Below are 20,691 nucleotides of genomic sequence, written 5' to 3'. Positions count from 1 at the left end.
CCGATCGGAAATATTATCTTCCTACCGACTAGATCGGTTCGATGGAGCTTTCAACAGGATGTCAGCTGCCCCCAGCTTCTCCTGGCGTGCGTTCTTTACGTCGGACCAAATAATGTCGGCAATTGAATCGTAAAAATTGAAAAGTTTTCAGCCGCAGTTTCTTCAATAATAATTTAGTAATTTTATTCCTGCTTTTAGTTTTTTTTTTTATCGAACGCAAATGCCCGGTCGAGAATGTTCCGCTCGAGTCGATGCACGTGAAGCACTTTCACATGGAAATTTCTTTCCTCGCTGTGAACGAGAAAAAGGAAGAGTGAGAATTCCCTCAAGCTTAGATTCACAATGAAAATTTGCAATTATTGAATAGAGGCGGGCGGAGTATCAAATGCAACGCTCGCGGGTTACTGTACTCGGTGACCGATGAGAACAATGCTTTATAGGCTCGGCGAAATGCAAAAGAACCAAGCCGAGTGTCGCTTTAGTTAGACTCAAAAGGATTCTCGGACTTCTTGAAACGCCGATGCGCTTTATTGTGACGCCAGTAATTGCCGATCGCACATACATCGAACATTCGCTCGATGCGCAGGTCCTACTGAAGACTGTCGGCGTGTCTTAAAATATCTTCGTTTCGTAAAATAACCTAATGTAATTTATAACCAAATCAAATAATAATAACATCCCTGAGTCCGTTTTTCTATTGTCCATTCTTCCTTATTAAGATTAGTAAAACTATAAACGATGTGATTGACGTTAATCCGAGTTATCCAATTACAAATGTTTTTAAATAAGGGACGATAAAAATCCTTGAATACGCGATCGGTCGAACTCAAGAAAGTCAACGATCACCGCAGATGGCCAGGTATAAATATGAATGATCTAAGAATATACATTATACCTTGTTTGAAGCGATATTTAATTAAATTTAACACAGAAATCCCGAATATCTCTTTAGCACTAAAGACGTCGGGTAAGATGTAAAAAACACTCCCGATTGAAACACAAAAGCTCGACTGTACCAACTTTTCTCATTATTTTTATTACTTGTTACTTGTCTCTGTGAACATTTTCACGGCCGGCCTATCGGCAGCGCGACAGGGAATCGCCAAATAAAGACTCACAGGGGGGGGGAGTGAGAATTCGTGTGGTGTCGTTTATTGAAAATACAGAATTCACATAGAACGATAAAAAGATCGCGCGATGTCGGGGCGAGGTTCGCGTCGTCCCTCCGACGTCTCTGAAAGAAAAGAGAAACGGACGAAATCGTCAGTGCTCGATCGACAAGGAGTGCTACCACGAGCGACCGTGAACCAGTTGTGCCATACTGGTCCGCCGCTCTTGGCAAGGTGTTAAACGAAGCGAGGCGGTTATAGCAAGCGAACCGGGGATGCACATCGCGTGCCTTGTCCGTCAGTCGCGTTATTGCGCGGTCCGCACGAAGCGAGTTATTTCTACTGCCGCTTATGGCACCTCGCGGCGAACGAATGGTGGTGGCACAGCCGAGCAGCCTGAGCGCGCATGGATACGGATAGCGAATAAGCGGAGAGAAGCGAGGAGGAGAGCGGCGAGGAGTCAGCCCGAGGAATCCGTATCCTGGGACTCTAATATCCTGTCATCTCGGCATACGTCGCGTCCATGTCGTCGCAGACCGCCTTGTACTTCTCCTTCTCTTCTCTGAGCTCGTCTGAAAGCGGATTCACGGTCAATTGTATCGCACGGAAAATCGTTCCCCTCGTGTCTCCTCGGGGAACGAATTTCGAATGAAAATCTAAAGAGGATGAAAAAGGATAAGACAGACGAAATAACATCGTCTAGCTACATCTCGGATTTGGCCCGGCAACAGCACTCATTGCTGCCATCTTCGGCCTTTCCGCGCCTTCTTAGCGCGATATGTCACGGTTTGCTGCAGACACGCGATAAAATGTGCAGCGGAAGTAAAAATGGATGCGTCTTTCTCTCACCTTCCTTCGTGTCCACCTCCTTCAGCAACTCCTTCACCGTCCTCTCAGCGGTGATCGCGCGCTTCTCCGCCTCTTTCAACTTCTTCTTCTGGGATTTCAGCTGCACCTTGAAATCTTCCACTCGTTGATTCGCCTGAAATCAAATCGACCGCTATGTGACCGTGCGGTGAAACAGATATAGCGATGTAATGAAGTTATCATATTTCGCGATTACCTTCTCCTCGGACACTTCGAGAGACTTGACGATGTTCTGCACGATGAAGAGCTCGTCCTCGCGCTCCACGATTTTACTGCGAAGAGACACATCTTTCTCAGCGAGACGGCTTGTTTACGCGAATCACGAATGCGAACCGGATATACGTACGCCTCGCTGGTCTTCACCCGCTCCTCCGCGGCCTCCAGCTCCTCCTCGACGAACTGCAGCTTCCTGGAGATCTCGTCGGACTTGGAGTCGGCGTCCTCGGCGATCAGTCTCGCGTCCTTCAACTCCGACATGAGCTTCTCCATGCGCTCCTCGTCCAGGCGACTCCTGTCCGCCAGGACATTACACATTCTGCCGACGTGAAAGAAAGCAATTTTAAATCGATCAGCTTAATCGGTCCTTGGTGAAAGTCACTCTTAATCTCGCGAGTTGCGAGTTGCGACGGCTCTTTGACCTTTCCGCCTTGCTCATCGCAACATTCGCGTGAATATTGTTCGCGAAAATGAATTCTCGCGATATGAAAGTGAACTGAATCGTGAACCTTTGCGCATCGTCCGCCAGTTCGGTCGCGCGTGCCAGCTTCTGTTGCGCGGAGAGGCGCAGTTCTTCTTTCTTGTGTAGACTCGCCTCGATCTCCTGCACCCTCTTCGTCAGAACGGTCCGGTCTTGCTCCGCCTGTTGATGTGTCACGTAGGAAAGAATATAGTTCGATTTCGTTGCCTTGCGGAAAATCTAACGGAGCTCGATGTAACGATGGTTAGTAATTTCGAGCCTCGGCTCGTGGTATCCGGGCTCATAGGGCCCAGTTTGAATTTCCGAGTTCTTTTCCCGAGCAGTTCGAATGATTTGATCGATTTTTGGACCCGTTCCTTCTCAGAAGTCCTCCAAAGAACGAGGGTAAAATTTAGCTCTCCTATTTAACGGATTATATTAATCCGTTGATATAATTAACACCACGAGGCAATTGACACCGAAGATTAAGATGTTATTGTTAACAGCCCGATCGGCTTATCGCCATATCAATAACGGGGAGTCATCGATACGCACTCTGGACCAGGATTTCTCACATTGCTCCAGATCGGCGGTGGATTGTTCCAGATTTGCCTTGAAGATAGTGGAATCGCGCTCCAACTGGGCCAACCGCTTCTGCAGGTCGCCGCGGTCGTCGTCGAGCCTGTCGGCTCTCACGTTCTCCTGCTTCGCTTTCGTCTCGTTGACTTCGACCTTCTCGTTCGCGGCGTCCATCTCCAGCTTCAGCGCCGCGATTTTCTTCTTGATCGCCTCCATCGTGACGCGCGGCTTCGCACTCTTCCTTTATCGAGTGTCTCTCTTGATCGGTCCCGGCAAGCTGCAAGACACGATGGATTCAGAAACAATGAGAGGTCAAAAGGCAGAAAGCGCACCCCCGACGATCACCGTGAGCTCGCAGATCAAACTCGACGTGCTTAATTAATTAATGACGAATTAATCTGGGTCTGCGAAGAACGTTACTTTAAAATGATCGTCCTATTCTCGAAATTTCTTCCAGTGAAATTTCACCCGGAAATTAGAGTTGCCATCGAGTCACTCGAATCCACGTGACTTTTCGCTCATACAAAGTGAATCCCCCGTTCTGGATCGTCCAGTGAATGATCTCCCTCGAAATTGAAGAGTGAATTCGATGCATGTATCTCACCGTCACAGGAGCGTATTCATTCTAATCGATCGAAACATTTATTCATATACAGGGTGTCCCAAGATTCTCTCATGCGGGAGTATACAGTAAGATTTTTTATGCCAAGAGAAGTAACTTTTCCTGTGTCAAAAATTGCGTTCGAATAATAGTACCGGAGAAACAAACAATTGAAAGAATGGAGTTTGTCGCTAAGTAAGCTTCGAGGGAAGAAATAAGTAGTACAACTATTTTCTTCGGTCTCAATTTCGAGTAACTTGCTTGAACAGAATTTTAATCTAAGGGCTTAACTTCAAACACGTGTTATATTGGGAATAGAAAAGTCACTATAAATAATGATCTTCCTCGATATTTTCGCTCGGGGACGAGGTAACTTCTTCTGGTACGAAGGATCTCCGCGTGCGAGAATTTTGCAACACCCCGCGTGTATCGTCGAAATTCGCTCGAAGCTCGAGCGAAACGCTCACTCCTGCGACTTCGAGTATTTTCGTTGACGCCTCGAATGAAAATACCGGCCCGCTTTTCGCTCGTTTTCAGTGAGATTCCGCCCCGAGGAATTTGGAGAGCACGTACTTCTCGGGCGCAACGAGAGGAGAGAAGGAGGACGCCGAGTGGCGCAACCGATGGTGCGAGAAACTACGGCACTACGTTCACCGCCGAGGTCAGACCCCGGTCATTCATCAGCGCCCGATACCTTATCGTCAGCCCCGTTGACCTCGCGCGCGCACACCCCCGTCGACGTTGCGAGGACGCCCGACGAGCCGGACGCGCTTGTCTTCCACTTTCCTCGCGATTAATCTCGCGCTGCTGCCGGACGAGGAGCGAAATTCCTACTAAAGGGGGACAAACACTTACTGCGATGATCGCGGCGATGATCCGCGGGGAGAATGCCACAACCGGATGCCTTCGACAGCTCAGCTAAAATAAAACGAAACCGGTCACCGCCGGTGCCGAGCCGCCACCTCCTCTCTCGGACTCCCCGATCGTCCAATCTAATTCTATAATTGCTTAGGGACTTTGGCCGCCGGCCCGGATTCACCCTCCGGGCCCGCTATCGCCGTGGGCTGCCTACGAAACGCGATATCCGCCCGTCCCCGTGCTATTCTCGGCCCCCTCCTTCGAGAAGAATCCCGTTCCTGTTTCCCGACGACCACGTAACCGACTCCTCCTCGTTGTTGTAAACAGCCTGGCCAGCCCTGCGTCGACAGGGCCGATCGCCGACGAGCCTCTGAAATGTCGATCACCGTGAGAATCGGCACATCGAGTCTTCCCTCTGGCTAACTACCCGTCGAGCGAGCGGATTGACGTCAGACGCGCGAGCTTCCGACAAGGTAGTATTGACGCGAGCTCGAAAAGCTCGGGCCTTAAAGAGCCTGACATTTTAAAGCAATTAAAATATCAATTAGTGTCGATCTCGATAATTATCATGTTACACGTCTCAGAAGAAGAGAATTTTTCATCACAGTTGTATCCTTGCGAAGTCTCCATTTTTAGCTTTGAACTCTATTCGTGACTTTGGGACAGCGTTTTGCTCTGACTTATCATTCGACAAACATATACACTCAATATCTGCCTTGGTGTACACCAAATTATTATTGTTGTAGTGATTTGGAAAATATATATTCGGACTTGAAAAATTTTATACCGTTCCTTGGTTAAACCACACACTATGAACATGGCTCGGCAGTTTGGTCTCCTTGTTAAAAAGATTCCTCAATCTTTCTCGAATGCGTTTAACATAAATTTGTTGGAAAGACTGGTTACCATCAAATTGTGAGAGGCTTCATAGAACAAAATAAGTATACAAAATTAGAATTTACCAGCGAAAAACTCCGTTGGATCTCCGGAAACTTGCGAGTTCGCAGTCTGGATCTTCGCAACTCGCGAGATTAAGCGACGATTTAAAATTACTGTCAAGTGTTACCTGCTCTATCTCGCTAACACAGATAGAAATCACAAACTTTCCCATTATTGTTGAACAAGTTACAGTTAATTGGAAATTAGCGTCGGCACAGTTCTTATTCGGAAATTAGCTTAATCGGACTTTGATGAAAGTCACCGAAGATGAAGATAAAACGACGAAGATAAGTAAAGGAAGTTGGACGGAGCGATGTACCGTTAAGATAGTCGTCTCCTGAAAGAAATTTCTTAGGAATTCGCCGTAACTTGGAGCACGAGAATGAATAAGACGGCATAAATCTAGCGAAAGATATATTTAATCGTTTTGCCGGTTTATTTCTTTACAACAGTCTGTCAGATTGTAACACATAACTTGTCGGTGTAAGCTACTATGGGATGCTGTGCGTGACGAGATAGAGGGACAAAGGCTACGCGAATGACTGATGCTACGGATGTTCTTCGATGCGGATGATTTCACTATTACTCTTAAACACTTAATCGTTATACACGCGTACGGTGTAAGATCGTTTCTCGATCGTTTCACGAATACGGATCCGTAAGCAGACTTTCGTAAGTGCCGACGATACGAACGTAACGTCGTCTAACTGTTTCGGGTGTCTCAGAAGGAGATCGAATCTTCACTCGACGGTAAGGAGTGTCCTCGAGTATCGTATATAATACCGTCGTAATCTCTTGTGAACATGGCACACAGTAAAGACGTCGAGTACAATTCGGTAGAAATGCGCGTATTTGCCGGCCATCGTGCGTACACGCAGACGATATATCCGAAAGTAACAGACCGTGCGGATGGTTGCTCCGCTCCCCGTGCGCGCACACATGCCCCGTGAGAGTACCGTCGGTATTGAAAAAAGCGGTGCATATTGACATAGAGTTTTGGCAAAGATGTAGTACATGTATATATGCATATCAAGAAAAGCGCTCGAAACAATATATCGATATCAAATACGATCGTATCGCATCGTAATGTGTAAATGCATCACTTTCCCTGGCACAACAGCTTCGTAATAACGAGGGGGAACGCAAACCGCGCACGAGTAACAAACAATACAGTGCAATACGCGCGAGTGGCGCCCGCGGCATCGACTGTCAACGGAACGATTAAGAAGTAAAACGGGGAAAACGTACAGTAAACGCGAAAACTCGTAATATATAATGATAATAATAATAATAATAATAATAACCAACGCAGGTCGAGAAGCATCAACGAGAGATACCAATTTTTTTCCTTTACGGTGATCAACCGACGAACGCGATATATATGGGTGTATACCTCAACAAATGCCTCGTGGGCTAATAAGTACGATATAAGAGACGAATCAAGAGAACAAAGGAAAGACACGAAACCGCTTGAAAAAGAAGTCGCTGGCTCCTTCCATGTCGCTCGGGTCCTAAGTGCAGCGCGATTGATCGCGAAAAGTTAAGTTACGTACCACGATATACATATACTTAAAATTAACGTACGATCTTTTACTGGGCGGAAATAGAGACGATGCTACGAATTCATCAAAGACGCGCGCACGCGTATACGCCGTGCACGACACCGGAGAGGAAACCTAAAAGGTGCTGATGCGCCACTGATAGGAGCAGCATCGTCATCTGGAGAGATTAGACCCTGTCTCGGAGTCGACGGACATTAACAGCACGTAAGTCGGTGTGTATGTGAGCAACAGGTGCACGGCGTCCTCGCGATCGAGCGCCCGTAGCTGTTGCACCAGCGAGCCGACGGTGCACTCCGCACCCGCGCAGTTCAGCAATCTGCGGGAATAGAACAGCGGAAGAGGATTAATCGCGGCTCACGCTCAAGTATGATATTGTTATAAAAACCTAGAGGATTATCACAAGCGTCGCTTAAAATTCGAGAGATTGTCATCACAATCAATACCTTTTCGGAAACATTTTCTCCCTCTTTCTCTATCTGTATCTTTTTTTTCTTCGTTATTATCCGACATGTCAAAGGAATATCTCTCCGTTCAGATAAAGAAATTAAGTCAAATAGATTAAAAGAACAATAAATTATTGAAATTAAGGAATCATGAAAAATAAAGAAACGTTTCAGGTTTCAGGTAGTTCTTCGCCCGGAAGAAGTGAATTGAAATATTCAGGAAACGTCGGAAACAAATCAACGAAGGACGCGGCGCTAACCCGGGAGCCAATTTAAGTGTTTCTCCGCATCGCGAAAGAGGCGAAAATGTCACGATCAAATACATGATTGGCTCTCACCTCAACGTCGGGCTGTCCACTGTGCTGTCCAATTGGGCGACGCGATCGCCCAAGCCGAGTCTCACGGCGAGCAGACACCAGTCTCTGCCATGATGGTCGGGCGGGTCCAACATCTGCGCGAGTCGTCTCTGCACAGCGGGCTTTATGTACTTGACCGGCTGCTTCGGGCCTGGCACGTAATTCTCCATCAACGGTAGCCCGCAGCCCACTATCTCCCACACGGTCTCCTGACGGTCGTTCAAAGGGTTCTTAAGGGTCGCCTCCTCGAGGCCTTTGTCGATCAAAGCCGATATAACTGTGGCGGGCGCCCAAGAGTGAATCACCTGGAAGTGCGCGCGATAAAATAGACGTGTAATGAGATGTCCGGTCGCCTATCGATTTCCCACGATGCTGAAATACACGCGTAGAACGTTTATCACAGCCCTCACCTCGTCGTACTCGCGTAACTGGCTGGGACTCAGCCAATGCTTCTCGAGCAGCATGCCGGGCGCCACCAATTCGATGGTGGTGTCTATCGCGTCCAGGATCACGCTGAGAAGGGCGAAGCACTGGGTGCTGGAGCTGCGCGGCCCGCGTACCTGGATCTCCACGCAGCTGTGCTCCTCTTCCTCGAAGGTGATGATGCTCTCGCACGGGCCGACGCAGAGCTTCGATCCGCGCCACCATTGGTACAGGTCCGAATTGGACGGGTCCCACGTCTGAGTGATCTTCCTCAGTTGCGCCTACGCGCGCGATTCGAGAGGTATTTTAACTTCTCCCCCACGTCACAGCTTATTTATTATCGGGAACATCGATTACCTGTAAATGCGTGAATATCGCGGTCAAGTGGTACAAAGGCGCTTCCTCCGGGCAAAGGCGCAAGCCAGCGTGAGGTAACGCGTTGGAGCACGCTTTCCACGGCTCCCACAGGCCGGGCAGACGCTCCACCAGGTTCAAGCACGGTATCTCGTACTCCACTTCATCTTCGTCCACCTCGCACTGAAACGACAAAAACGCTCTCGGGTAACAATGATCGATCGGCCGCATTCGGATTGTACGCGCCCTCAGAACGTACCGGAACGCACAGATTGACCGCTTGCAAGGCTTGAAGCGCTTGGGCGGCGGGGCAAGGGCATCGCGCCTGGAAATCCTCCAGGGTGTAGACGCCGGTGGTGCGGCCGCCCAGACGTCCTCTCTGATCGGGACTCAGCTGCCAATTCAGCACGTCCTGCCAGAACCACTCGGGGCTGAGCACTATCAGGTTACCCGGCAGTAAAATGCATTCTCCTAGATTCTGTAATTCGAGTTTAACAGTTTAACGAATTTATCTCGGAGGAAAGAGAGGTTACCGCTGCTTGTATCGTGCCCAGCAAGCAAGAAATCATTAACATAATTTTCACTATAATAATATTTTATAACACGTAACGTTACCAAATATATAAATGTTGTATATGTCCATTGTTAGCTTAATATTTGACCCGAACGTTGAAAATCATATTTCTACGTTATGATTGTAACGTTCTCGAATATTATATTATGAAATAACAGTTTGAAAACATTTCTAAAATATTAAATCAAAACGTTTCTAAAATTCACTTAAAGTCAATGTATCGAGAGATTGATTTGATGCTTCTTGTTTACTGGGTGCATTATATCGGGGTTACGAATCGCGAACCTGTAACTGCAGTCCGAGATGCCTGCAATGTTCCAGGCAGACCAACGGGTTGATCCTCCGGACTTCGTTGAGAAACTCCTCCTGCGTGAGCATCAACGGTGGCACTTCCAGGGATTGCACGTACGTCCTCCACGCCTCGGCGAGACCGGTCCACACTAGGGCGCTCTATAACGCGCGATTAACATCCATAGTAACAGAATAGTGCGTTCTCCGGTTATCACATTGATGCAGAAAATATATACAAGAGAGAGATAGTAAGAAAGAGAGATAGATTCTTTCCTTTTTTTATACTTTCTTTAAGTTGACAATATATATATAATATATATATATATATAGAGTGCATGTATGTATATATGGGAGAAAGCGTTAGTGCAACTATTGAACCAAAGTACAGTTTCGTTATACACATCACTCTTATTAAAGAAATTGAGAGAAGTATTTCGACCTGTTTATCAAGATTCGCCAGGGGCACGTACGTAGCCGCAGCACGCGGCGCGTCACGTCGGAGAATACTTTCTGCAACTTCCGGTCCATCCTACATCATGCATTGCATGCATTAAGGCTGATGTTAATAAACATTAATGGCCAAATAATCAGCAACTAAAACATATGTTCTTAATAATTCGATTCGGTGTGATTATACATATATATATATGATGTATATACATATGACACGTATATATATATACATATACATACATATATATACATATGACATGATATCGGACACGTTCGTTGAAAAGGTGTGCTCAATCAAACATTGCAAATGATCGAATGTCGCAAGAGAGTCATGAGACATACAAAAGGTACTCCCGATGCTTTCGTAAGTTCTTTGTACATATATCAAATCAACCATGCATCATGGATGACTAGAGGAAAAATCGTATAAGTGAGTAGAGAGATCGTCGCATTGCCTCCGGCGGTGGGAGTCAACGCCCCCGGATTCGGCAGCGTGTCTCGCGCTGCGGGATCCGGGAGATCGATGAATGAATTAGTACAGATAACAGCGTAATGAGGTAGTCCATCATTGACCAGAACCGTTTCACCGGCGGATGCGCACATGAATTTACCGCATGCTGTACAGATTAGTATAATCCTCGCGGACACGTGATTATTTACACACGAGTAAGAGTCACCGGTTAATTAGCCGCCCATTTCAACGGGGTTGCGTCAATTGAACGGTTCTGCTCGCACATATTTCAAGCATACTGATATCATGCATTTACTGATTTGGAGTGGATTAAAGATAAATGTAATATCCGATGGTGAGAATAATCTTAAGACTAGAAGAGATCGCAGAGATTCTCTCGTCGGATGAGAGAGAGAGAGAGAGAGAGGAGAGGGGAAAGAGATTCGATCAGAAATCCGAAATCGAGCGGATCAAATTTCCAGCTGCCGCTCGACTAAAGATCGAGCGCGACGAGAAAACGACGCGTCTCTTCTAATATTATAGATGTACGGTATAATAAATAATCATATTTGTATAGAGAATATAATCGCTTCACCTCGAGAAATTCCATCCTCGCGTTATTTAAGTAAGATCTGAGGAGTTTGAGGCCGGGACTAGAGGGATTAGTCGCGTCCAGTGCTACCATTTGAGGCTCCTCCCCGAGAATCGACGTAAAGTCTTTCAGAAATGGCAAGAGCGGTGCGAGTAAGTTGCCGCCGTTCGAATTCGGGGCTAAAGGTTCCGGCGCGTAAGTGCCGACTAAAATTACTTTTACGTCGCTGCATTTGCCGCCAAATCCTTCAATGAGAGAAGCATTCCCAACAAATTAGATTCGCTTTCGACCAGTGTCTCTGATAAATAAATCATCGATTACGTACAAGGTAAATTACGAAACACACACGTACACGCGCGCACACACATACGAATACAGAAAGAAATATAAGACGCAGTTTTGCTCGGAGCCTCACCGACGTTACTCGGATTGATGCGGTCCAGGATAAACTGCAGCCAGAATTTGATTTGCTGAAGTTGAACGGTGAGCGGCTCTCTCAAACTAACTGTGATAAGATGCACCGCCGGCTGTTGGAACGTGAGCACGTAGTGGTAAGACGCCAGGAATTCCTCGCGTCCGCACAACTCCCAGAATACGCACTCGCCACCTGTTCAACCAGACGTGTCCGTATAAACCCGTCAATCAGTGTGTTCGTAACATAAATATCTCAATATTAGATTAAATATGAACAGGTGTGTGTGTGTCCCGCGCAAAGTAACGTGATATAAATATATACTACGTTACCGCGCGAATTCCATTCATATTAAACCAAGTGAATTAAAGCGCAATTCGCTCACCTACGTTACCACGACTCCACTCTACCCCCTGTGTACCTTCATACTCACTGTCGCTGTACTCGAAACTGAGAGAACCGTGCTTACTCGTCACGTCCAACTCGATACTAGGTTCTCTCTGGAAAGAAAAAGAAGGGAAAAAATAGGGAGAAGGTCGATCGCTCTTTCGTTACTTGCGAACCCCTGGTGTTTCACGCATCGCATAACGCACCTTCGCGCTACAATTCTGACTCCTCGACCTTCGGAAGAAGCCGAAGCTGAATATCCCGGACTTTAGGGAACTGATTAACGACGATTTCCCAGAGGCGCAGTGCCCGAGCAGTCGTATGTGCAGCCGATCTATCGGTCTGTGCGTCGGCTGCAGCTGACGAATGTAATTTTCGCGCTGATTCGGCTGAAAGTGAATGAAAACGTGAGTCGACCTTCGCAGGCGGTTTCTTAACGTAGCGAGCGATTGAAACGTGTGAAGCGGAGGGAGAAAGAGAAGACTTACGTTTCGCAACTTATCTAATAAGTTGGCGATATCAGGATATCCATACTTGATCGCGGTGACGTCCGCCCTGATCCCGCGATTCGTTTTATCGACGTCGCAACCAGCAAGGCACAAGTGTCTAACCAGATTAATATGCCCGTGTCGAGCGGCCACGTGTAGCGCCGTGAGACCTTGTTTATTCGGCGTGTCCAGATCGATTCCGCTCTCTATTAGTAGAGTCGTCATTCCTTCGTCGCCGGCCTCGCAGGCGATATGCAAAAGAGTGTCTTCTTTCTGAAGAGCAACGCGTTATCGTTTTATACGCGAAATACATATATACACACATATATATGTATGTACATTCTCGATACACGTGATACACATCGGCAAAATGAATGGAAGATGCCTCACAGAATCTTTCACGTTTAACGGAGCACCCTGCAACAATAACTGAGAGACAGCCTCAACACAGCCTCGCTTCACAGCACTGATCATCGCTCCACCGAGACCCTGAGGAGCTTCAGATTCCTGTGCACAAAAACAGAACAAAACATTGAGATCGTAGCGGACACGCCGACGAGTCACTAGTGAATTCCCTCGGCATTACGAAGCGCGACGTTCGTCGTCGTTTCGCGACGCTCACGTGCGCTGATAAAATCGAGAGAAAATAAATCGCTGACAAGCTCCAGTATATCGCTGTATAACCAAGGTGCGCGAGTACAATAAAGAAAAATATATATACTGTTGACTTAATAATATGTATATTATATATAAAAAATAACTCGTATATATAACGACGTATATATACGACACATAACTGTACAACAGGTAATAACGTCAGAACGGGGCGGGAATTGTTTAAAGAAAACGCACAGAGTCAGTACAGGGTATTCGAAACGAATAAATGTACAATAAACCGCACAATAAACGTGTTTGTGTGTACGTGTGTGTGTGTGTGTGTGTGTGTGTGTATGTGTGTATGCGTGTGTGTGTGCGTGTATGCCTGTATCGATTAACGCGATTCGTTGCTTTCAGGAACACACCGTGAGAATCCAAGGATGTTTAAGGCACGATTCAGCATTTCCTCTCTCCCTAAAATGAAAGGAATGATTCTTTCTCTCTTTCTCTCGTCGGTTCTCTCACGAAAACGATAACGGAGACACTCGAGTGAATAAATGAATTCGTGGTCGCTTCCGCGAACTTACTTCGGATCCTTGATCAACAAGGACCGTATGAAGTCTTTGGCAATCTCGGACACATTGCTGAAGTATTCATTGTCGAATTGGTATTGGCATGCAGCGACGTTCGCGTAAGTCTCTTGCTTGTCCTCGCCCAGAAACGGCGAGGCGCCGCTCAGGAGAATATACGTCAACACACCGACCGCCCAGAGGTCGGTGCCCAGACTCAGCGGTTCATAGTTCACGATCTCCGGCGCCACGAACTCCGGTGTGCCGAATAACGCTCTGTGCTCGGAGCCGGGCACCAGGCGATGCGATAGACCCAAGTCTGCGAAAGCAAGCAGCGTGTGTTGTACTGACGACCCCGACTACGCGGAGGTTTCGGCATTACCTATCAGCTTGATGTTGGGCATCGGCGGTGGCGAGGACAGTAAGATATTTTCAGGCTTAATATCCAGATGAGCAACTTGGTGGGAGTGTAAGTGACTAAGTGCCATTAAAACTTGACGCACCTTGGGGAAAAGATGTCGGATAGAGATTACACGGTTAATCGGCGCATGAATGCATTCACATACCACATGCGCGGCCTCCGCTTCACCGGACGGCGTCCAATGAAACAGTTCACCTCCGGAAATCAATTCCAGGAGCAGCACCACTGTTGTTCCTGTGTCTATCACCTTGTACAAGGAGACGATGTTGGGATGCCTCAGCCGTGCTAAGAGACCGGCCTCCCTTGCTGAAAGGATCAAGTCGTTCCGTCAGATCCAGTTTCTCGGAAATGAAACTACCTTCGATAGACATGACAGTGTGAGAATAAAGATACTACCGATGTCTGCGGCAGCTACACCTCTGGCAACCCGCCTTTTCCTCATAATTTTCGCGGCATACAGCGACCCGGTTTTCACTTCCTTGCATTTTCGTACAATAGCAAATTGACCCCTGGTCGAAGCAGATTTATAAACATTTTCGTGAGATACAAGAGAAATATTATAAAGAAGCGGTTTCGTAGATAAGAATACTCACTTGCCAATCTCTTCAAGCAGCTGATAGTTTTTCTCAATCGGCTCATGGTGGACCTCCATTAAAATATCCCACTCAGAATCTAAGCAACAAACGTAAAACCATTGTATCTTTTAGATCAAAACTCAATTAACCGATATGTACTACAATATGCAAATTAACGGAAGTTTAATCAGACAAGATTACAGCACAGCATTACCTTGAATTCTAAATATCCTATATTATCTATATAAACCATACTTCTAAAAATAAATATCAAGATACATATAATACATGTGTTAATGCCAATCCACCGTAACGTGTCCTATATTTCTTCTTAAGCGACAATAAAATTTCACCAGGAATATGTACACGTCGGGTGATTTAATAAAATAAATAAAAATCTTTTCTAGGTGATCCCCTAAAAATTGGAGCAAATAAAATGGCATAAAAAAGGACATCCTGTCAAAATTAATTGATAACAACAAGAAGAATACAAGTGCGAATAAGAGAGGAGACACAATCGTCAGGCGGCCGACCCAGCGAGCAATTCGTACGATTCGCGACAATTAAGCTCCATAAGCCCTGGGTACCATGCCCTCAAAGTGAAGGGTTGTTGAATCGCCCATTTGACAAAATTCGACGCGACGTTTACGAGATGCGCAGAAGGTACGGAAGACAAACCGATTTCTACTACCGTTCAGTGTTTCCAGCTGGCGAGACGTGCCCGGCATCATCTCCCGGTCGTGCTCATCGTTCGATCTATCCGAACAGTTTTGAGTCTTGCGAAGAGCCGTTACGAAAATTATGTGGCATCCGACGGCCTTCACCCATGCCGGCCGCCCCACACACACAATCGATATGCCTGTATCGCGCGGAACGCCATCTTACATTACGCACTACAGGTTCGTTCGTTCCAGCGGAACTTCCTACGCTACGCGAGAGATACGCATCAAGGCGTTTCTTTTAGCGAAAATGATGTCAACGGTCGTTATTCTTTTTCCGAAGTATCAGCGACACGCGATGCGAAAGTTCATCGTAACTTCCCTGCACTCTTCTCATGTATTCTCGGACAAACTCATGAACTGACAATATTCATGAGATTTCGATTTAGTCTTTGTGACAATAATTCAATTTGTAATTGATTATTAAAGAAGTTATAAATTCAAATATAAACGAAAATACACAAGTGTAATAAATTACAAATAAATATATACACATAAAATTAAAGGAGCGCATATCTTTCGCAAAAGTGAGCGAAATCCAACAAGCTGTAGCTTTTGAACAAATAACGAGATGGCTCAAGAAGCAATTTACGGTTTTCGAAGCCTCTAGTTTTTAAATATATATATAAATATAAAGTTTGCTCGTTTCTTGCGACGAAGATGAACAGATTTTATGACGTCATACCGACTAATACGAACGGATTAGTGTATAATAAATATCATATTCTGAATTCACTTTCATCGGCCTAATGCTCGTATCAAATACAGATTAAAATTGAGATTGGACTGAAATTTGACGAATCAGAAGGAAGTTCACTAAACTCAAGTTTAGTTGAGCTTGTCCCGATTGGTTAAATTTCAATCCAATCTCAATCCTAATCCGTAGTATGATATGGGCATAAGGCCTTGTGTCCGCGATGTTAGAAATCGGCCGGAGATCTGGTATTTATGTTGCTTAAAAGTAGTATGTAGATGCTTAAAAGTATTATGACTTCTGCCCACAGGACGCGGAAACAGCCAATAACCTTTCAGTTCTCGTGGAAAAACGGCACGTTGATTGGCTACCGCGTCGCTCCTTGCCGCGCGGCAAGCGTTACCGCGTCCTGTGTGCAAGAGCCATTGACTACGTTCAGCAGAGAAAGTAGCTTTGCCACCGTTGTCAAATTCGTAAATTTGATTGGCGTATGCTCTTAGATTCAACCAAGATTAAAAGCATACACCAATCAGATTCACGAATTTTATACTATTTAGGATGCGTTTCACATAACGATCGCAACCCCACGCTCGCTACGTCGCGATCATCGTTCTGTTAGCCAATGAGGATTACAAAAGTGAGCAAATTTATTAAAATATTTTTATTCTTCACGTTTTGAGATATACAATCGACCGTCTATTCACTTAGGCTGTATTCTAAAATCCTACTCGACGAGTAGCATTAGAGTAACATTAATTAACCATGTCAAAGAAATCTTTGCACTTTTTGTCCTGATTGGTCAATTAAATGCTCCTCGAACTGCCGAGTAGGTTTTGGAACGCATCTTTCGGCAACGGCCGGCATGGGTGAAGGCCGTTGTCGTTGAAACATCGTAAATATCCACGTGTTTTCGACCACGGGTTCTAACCACATTAAAATTTTAATAAATAAGTAGTTGTTTATTAAATATTTTAGAATCATGACGAAGTCAAAACATAATAATAACAATGATAAGTGGAAACCTGTCACTTTAGAAGGTGCTTTTCTCTCGAGTAGTGTAGGAGGACTTATAGGAATAGAAGAGTTGACAGATTATAATTTAGAAAGGAATAATAAAAGGGACAGTATAATAACAACAAATGTAAAATCTGTAAAAGGGAAGAAGGTATGTATAAACACAACATATATTGTAAAACATATCAGTAAAATAGTTACTTAAATTACTTTTTATTTTGGAATATATATCATGCTTACAGAAAATAATAAAGGATCCCTGTTCAAGTGAGTGGGATGTCACTGATGACACCGATGTTGAACCTCCTGCGAAAAAATCAAAGAATAAAAAAATTAAAACAAAATCTACAAAGAAGAAGAATGAAAAAACGGAGAAATCAACGAAGTCTAAAACTACTGATAAAGAAACTGATTCTGATACCAAAGATAATTTGTGTCTTAGTACAGAAGATGAAGTAAAGTCAACAGAGGTTAATGTTGGAGCTTGGAGTTCCATGGGAGTTCCTCCTGTTGTTATAAAAGCTTTGACTGATCAGAATTTTCATTCTCCTACTGTGATACAAGCTAGGACATTGCCAGCTGCTATATTGGGCCACAGAGATATATTAGGCGCAGCTGAGACAGGTAGCGGCAAAACATTGGCCTTTGGTATTCCAATAATAAAAGGTATTCTAGAATTGAAGAGTCAACAAATGGGAACATTAGTGCCAAAAAAATCTGTAAAAACTAGTAGCAAAAATAAAGAAAGGAATTGTCACAAGAAAGAAACTGGAGGTGATACAATATTTTCTTAGTAACAAAATATTGATTGTTTTTTTGGTTTTTTCGAAGTTACGCTAATGTGCTGTATGTAAATATTTTTCAGATAATAATTTTACAAAGTCTGATTCGGAAGATGACATATCAAAATCTCAGAACTGTGTCCGTGTTGTGGAACTAGATAATTGCCAGCATACTCCGAACAAACCTCTGTATGCATTAATTTTGGCACCAACTCGTGAACTAGTAGTTCAAATAAAACAACACCTTATTCAGGCAGCGAAATATACAGACATTAAGGTGAGAACAATTTTGGTACAACTATAATTATATTTTACATGCATACAACAGATATAATAATATTGATATATGACAATATTACCATATAGATAGCTACTGTATTTGGTGGTCTGGCAGCAGTGAAGCAAGAGAGGATACTGAATCGAGGCCCTGAAATCGTTATCGCCACACCTGGAAGATTGTGGGAATTAATTCAACAAGGCAATTCTCATTTAAGCCAAGTGGATTCTATTCGGTAATCATTTTAATCGAAGAAAAAATATGTCACATTTACTTATTTGTAGAGTCACTAATAACATTTTGTGTGATCTTAGATATTTAGCCATTGACGAGACAGACAGGATGTTGGAGAAGGGTCATTTCCAAGAACTGCACGATATCCTGCAGAAGATAAATGCGAATCCGATGAAACTGGAGAAACGGAAGACGTTTGTTTTCTCGGCTACGCTGACTATGGTACATGATCTGCCGGATTACCTCGAGAGAAAGAAAAAGAGGCACGTCAGGAGTAAAATATACAAGCTCACACCCGGTCAGAAATTGCAAAAAATTATACACTTACTGAAGATAAGGAATCCTAAAGTCGTCGATCTAACGAAGGAGTCAGGTATATTAAATATCAATCGCATTTTAAATATCGATCTGGTCGTTGCATGTATAAATTATTCCTGTATTGCTTATTGATTGAATCGAAATTATCAGGCACGGCCGATAGTCTGACGGAATGTCGAATAGTGTGCACAATCGACCACAAGGATTACTATCTGTATTATTTCTTGAAAAGACACAGCGGAAGAACGTTGGTGTTTTGCAACAGTATCGGCTGTGTGAAAAGATTAGCTACCCTCCTCGGCATACTCGAGTGCAAACCCTTACCTCTGCATGCGAATATGCAACAACGACAACGTTTAAAGAATCTCGAAAGGTTTGGGGCCATTTTCCGTATTTCTCGTGTAATATTTGCACGTACAATAATAATAGCAATTGTAGATTTCAAGCTGATGAAAATGGCCTGCTCATAGCCACGGATGTGGCTGCAAGAGGCTTAGATATACCCAACATCGAGCACGTGATACACTACCAGGTTCCCAGAACATCCGAGGTGAGTATTTGAGATATTTCAACATTTGCTGAAGAATCTACGTACTTACCATGAAATTAATTTAAATATTTCACAGAGTTATGTGCATAGGAGCGGTAGAACGGCAAGAGCTCAGAAAGAAGGGATAACTGTGCTGATGATGGAGCCTTCAGAGAGAGAAAACTACAGCAAGTTGTGCAGAACTCTTGGACGCAGTAAGTTGTTCATATTTCGTGTTGATTTAATCCAAATCCAATCGCAGTGATGTTAACAATATATGCCTACTTTTAGCACAAGACTTGCCCACGTTTCCCGTAGTGGACAGACTGCTGATCGCCATAAAAGAAAGGGTCGACATTGCTCGCGATATCGATAAGCTGGAATTGAAATGTCGCCGAGAAAACACGCAGAAAAGTTGGCTGCGAAAGGCAATAGAGGACATGGATATGGCCGTGGACGATGACGACGTTGACATTGAGTAAGGATTGTCTTTTTTTTTTCCATAACTCTCACAGCACATATTATATATTCTGTTTATTTTAGCGAATCATCAACGGAGTCGGAAGAAGCTGCGGCATTGAAACGACAATTAAAGGCGAAAAAGCATCAGTTGCAATCTTTATTAACGAAGGTGGTATTCCCGAGAGGATTTTCTGGAAAGTATTTCGATGAAAATTTCGGCACAAACATATATCCCGATACGGAAAAGGCCGTTGAAGTGATGAGAAAGGTTATCGAAGATGTTCCCGATCAAAAATGCAGCGAAGGGTCCCGGAAGAGACAGCGATCGCAAAAACCGAAAACATCGAAGAAGCTTAAGAAAGTATAATGTATATACGTATACATACATACATACATACATATATACATATATGTATGTACGTATGTATTTTTTAATACACAGAGACGAGATGGCCAATGTGTCTTCCATCTTTTTACATCGTCGGTTTTACCTTGTATTTAATTTTCATCTGCGGCAAGGTTTGCCAGAAATCAGACAACTCATTCGACGCGAGTTTACATTCTTAATTAATTTGAGCGGTTCGTCATTCTAATCTAAAGCTGAATATACATTGAGCGAACGAACAAGGAACGTACGGCGAGTGCAAGCTTTCGTTATTACAATTTGGAAGATGCTGGAAAATTAGGAGAACGTTTCAAGGGCCGACTTGCTCATAAGACAGCTTATCAAAGAAAGTTCGCATACGTTCAGGCGCGAATGTATCACACATTCGCTGTTTGCTCGTTCACTCAGTGCACACCCACCTCAATATACGGTCTAACGTGCGTCCGCACTTTCTTATCTCAATTATGTTAGTACATTAACATATGGCAGAGGTATGTACAGAGGGTATCTGTATTTCTCCACAAAGACGGATGTACATATCTCCTCGACGCGCGTCCTTGCGAGTACTACAGTACACTTCGTGACAGCGGATATACCGGAAGAACGATCGAAGAACACAGCCCGTTTGTCTACTCGTACAATACAATTTCACTCGCCGCTGCTGCGAGTTCGACACTTGAGACTCCGCGTGCGGCCACGC

At 44.6% G+C, this 20,691-nt stretch overlaps 3 protein-coding genes across 7 annotated transcripts; 1 reads left to right on the top strand and 2 right to left on the bottom strand.

Moving 5' to 3' along the window:
* Positions 1–1,144: 1,144 nt before the first annotated feature.
* On the bottom strand, positions 1,145–4,783 carry LOC106749580 (tropomyosin-2-like). Of its 3 annotated transcripts, XR_001374869.1 has the most exons (8): positions 4,688–4,783; positions 3,208–3,508; positions 2,702–2,835; positions 2,323–2,511; positions 2,173–2,248; positions 1,959–2,091; positions 1,380–1,681; positions 1,201–1,234 (listed from the first exon to the last, which is right to left on the bottom strand). XR_001374869.1 is itself a non-coding variant. In XM_014629207.1 (7 exons), exons 2-7 carry the CDS (start codon positions 3,445–3,447, stop codon positions 1,170–1,172), a joined length of 837 nt encoding a protein of 278 aa, XP_014484693.1. In that variant the 5' UTR covers positions 3,448–3,508; positions 4,688–4,783; the 3' UTR covers positions 1,145–1,169. The 3 variants fall into 3 exon arrangements, 2 of the variants coding, with proteins under 2 accessions (XP_014484693.1, XP_014484692.1); XM_014629207.1 differs by lacking the exon at positions 1,380–1,681 and having other exon boundaries at positions 1,145–1,234; XM_014629206.1 differs by having other exon boundaries at positions 1,155–1,681.
* A 1,247-nt stretch (positions 4,784–6,030) lies between these two features.
* On the bottom strand, positions 6,031–15,476 carry LOC106749593 (death-associated protein kinase 1-like). 3 transcript variants are annotated; one of them, XM_014629237.1, is made up of 20 exons: positions 15,256–15,476; positions 14,596–14,674; positions 14,399–14,511; positions 14,148–14,308; positions 13,964–14,084; positions 13,600–13,900; positions 13,438–13,486; positions 12,806–12,922; positions 12,416–12,688; positions 12,134–12,316; positions 11,926–12,040; positions 11,544–11,735; positions 11,132–11,373; positions 10,072–10,161; positions 9,627–9,791; positions 9,027–9,245; positions 8,771–8,950; positions 8,401–8,694; positions 7,973–8,295; positions 6,031–7,507 (listed from the first exon to the last, which is right to left on the bottom strand). In XM_014629237.1, the coding sequence occupies exons 2-20, from the start codon at positions 14,652–14,654 to the stop codon at positions 7,345–7,347; spliced, it is 3,360 nt and encodes a 1,119-aa protein (XP_014484723.1). In that variant the 5' UTR covers positions 14,655–14,674; positions 15,256–15,476; the 3' UTR covers positions 6,031–7,344. The 3 variants fall into 3 exon arrangements, with proteins under 3 accessions (XP_014484723.1, XP_014484722.1, XP_014484724.1); XM_014629236.1 differs by having other exon boundaries at positions 15,269–15,474; XM_014629238.1 differs by lacking the exon at positions 10,072–10,161 and having other exon boundaries at positions 15,269–15,473.
* A 1,359-nt stretch (positions 15,477–16,835) lies between these two features.
* Positions 16,836–20,682, top strand: LOC106749596 (ATP-dependent RNA helicase DDX24). Its single transcript, XM_014629241.1, has 10 exons — positions 16,836–17,155; positions 17,247–17,778; positions 17,870–18,063; positions 18,153–18,298; positions 18,378–18,670; positions 18,766–18,988; positions 19,054–19,165; positions 19,242–19,359; positions 19,436–19,622; positions 19,688–20,682. The coding sequence occupies exons 1-10, from the start codon at positions 16,970–16,972 to the stop codon at positions 19,971–19,973; spliced, it is 2,277 nt and encodes a 758-aa protein (XP_014484727.1). The 5' UTR covers positions 16,836–16,969; the 3' UTR covers positions 19,974–20,682.
* Positions 20,683–20,691: the final 9 nt, after the last annotated feature.

Source organism: Dinoponera quadriceps, unplaced genomic scaffold (assembly GCF_001313825.1).
Source record: "Dinoponera quadriceps isolate SergipeBrazil2010 unplaced genomic scaffold, ASM131382v1 scaffold4009, whole genome shotgun sequence".
In the NCBI taxonomy this organism is placed as follows: domain Eukaryota; kingdom Metazoa; phylum Arthropoda; class Insecta; order Hymenoptera; family Formicidae; genus Dinoponera; species Dinoponera quadriceps.
The sequence above is the reverse complement of the archived record's forward strand: the minus strand, read 5'-3'. Positions and strand labels throughout refer to the sequence as shown.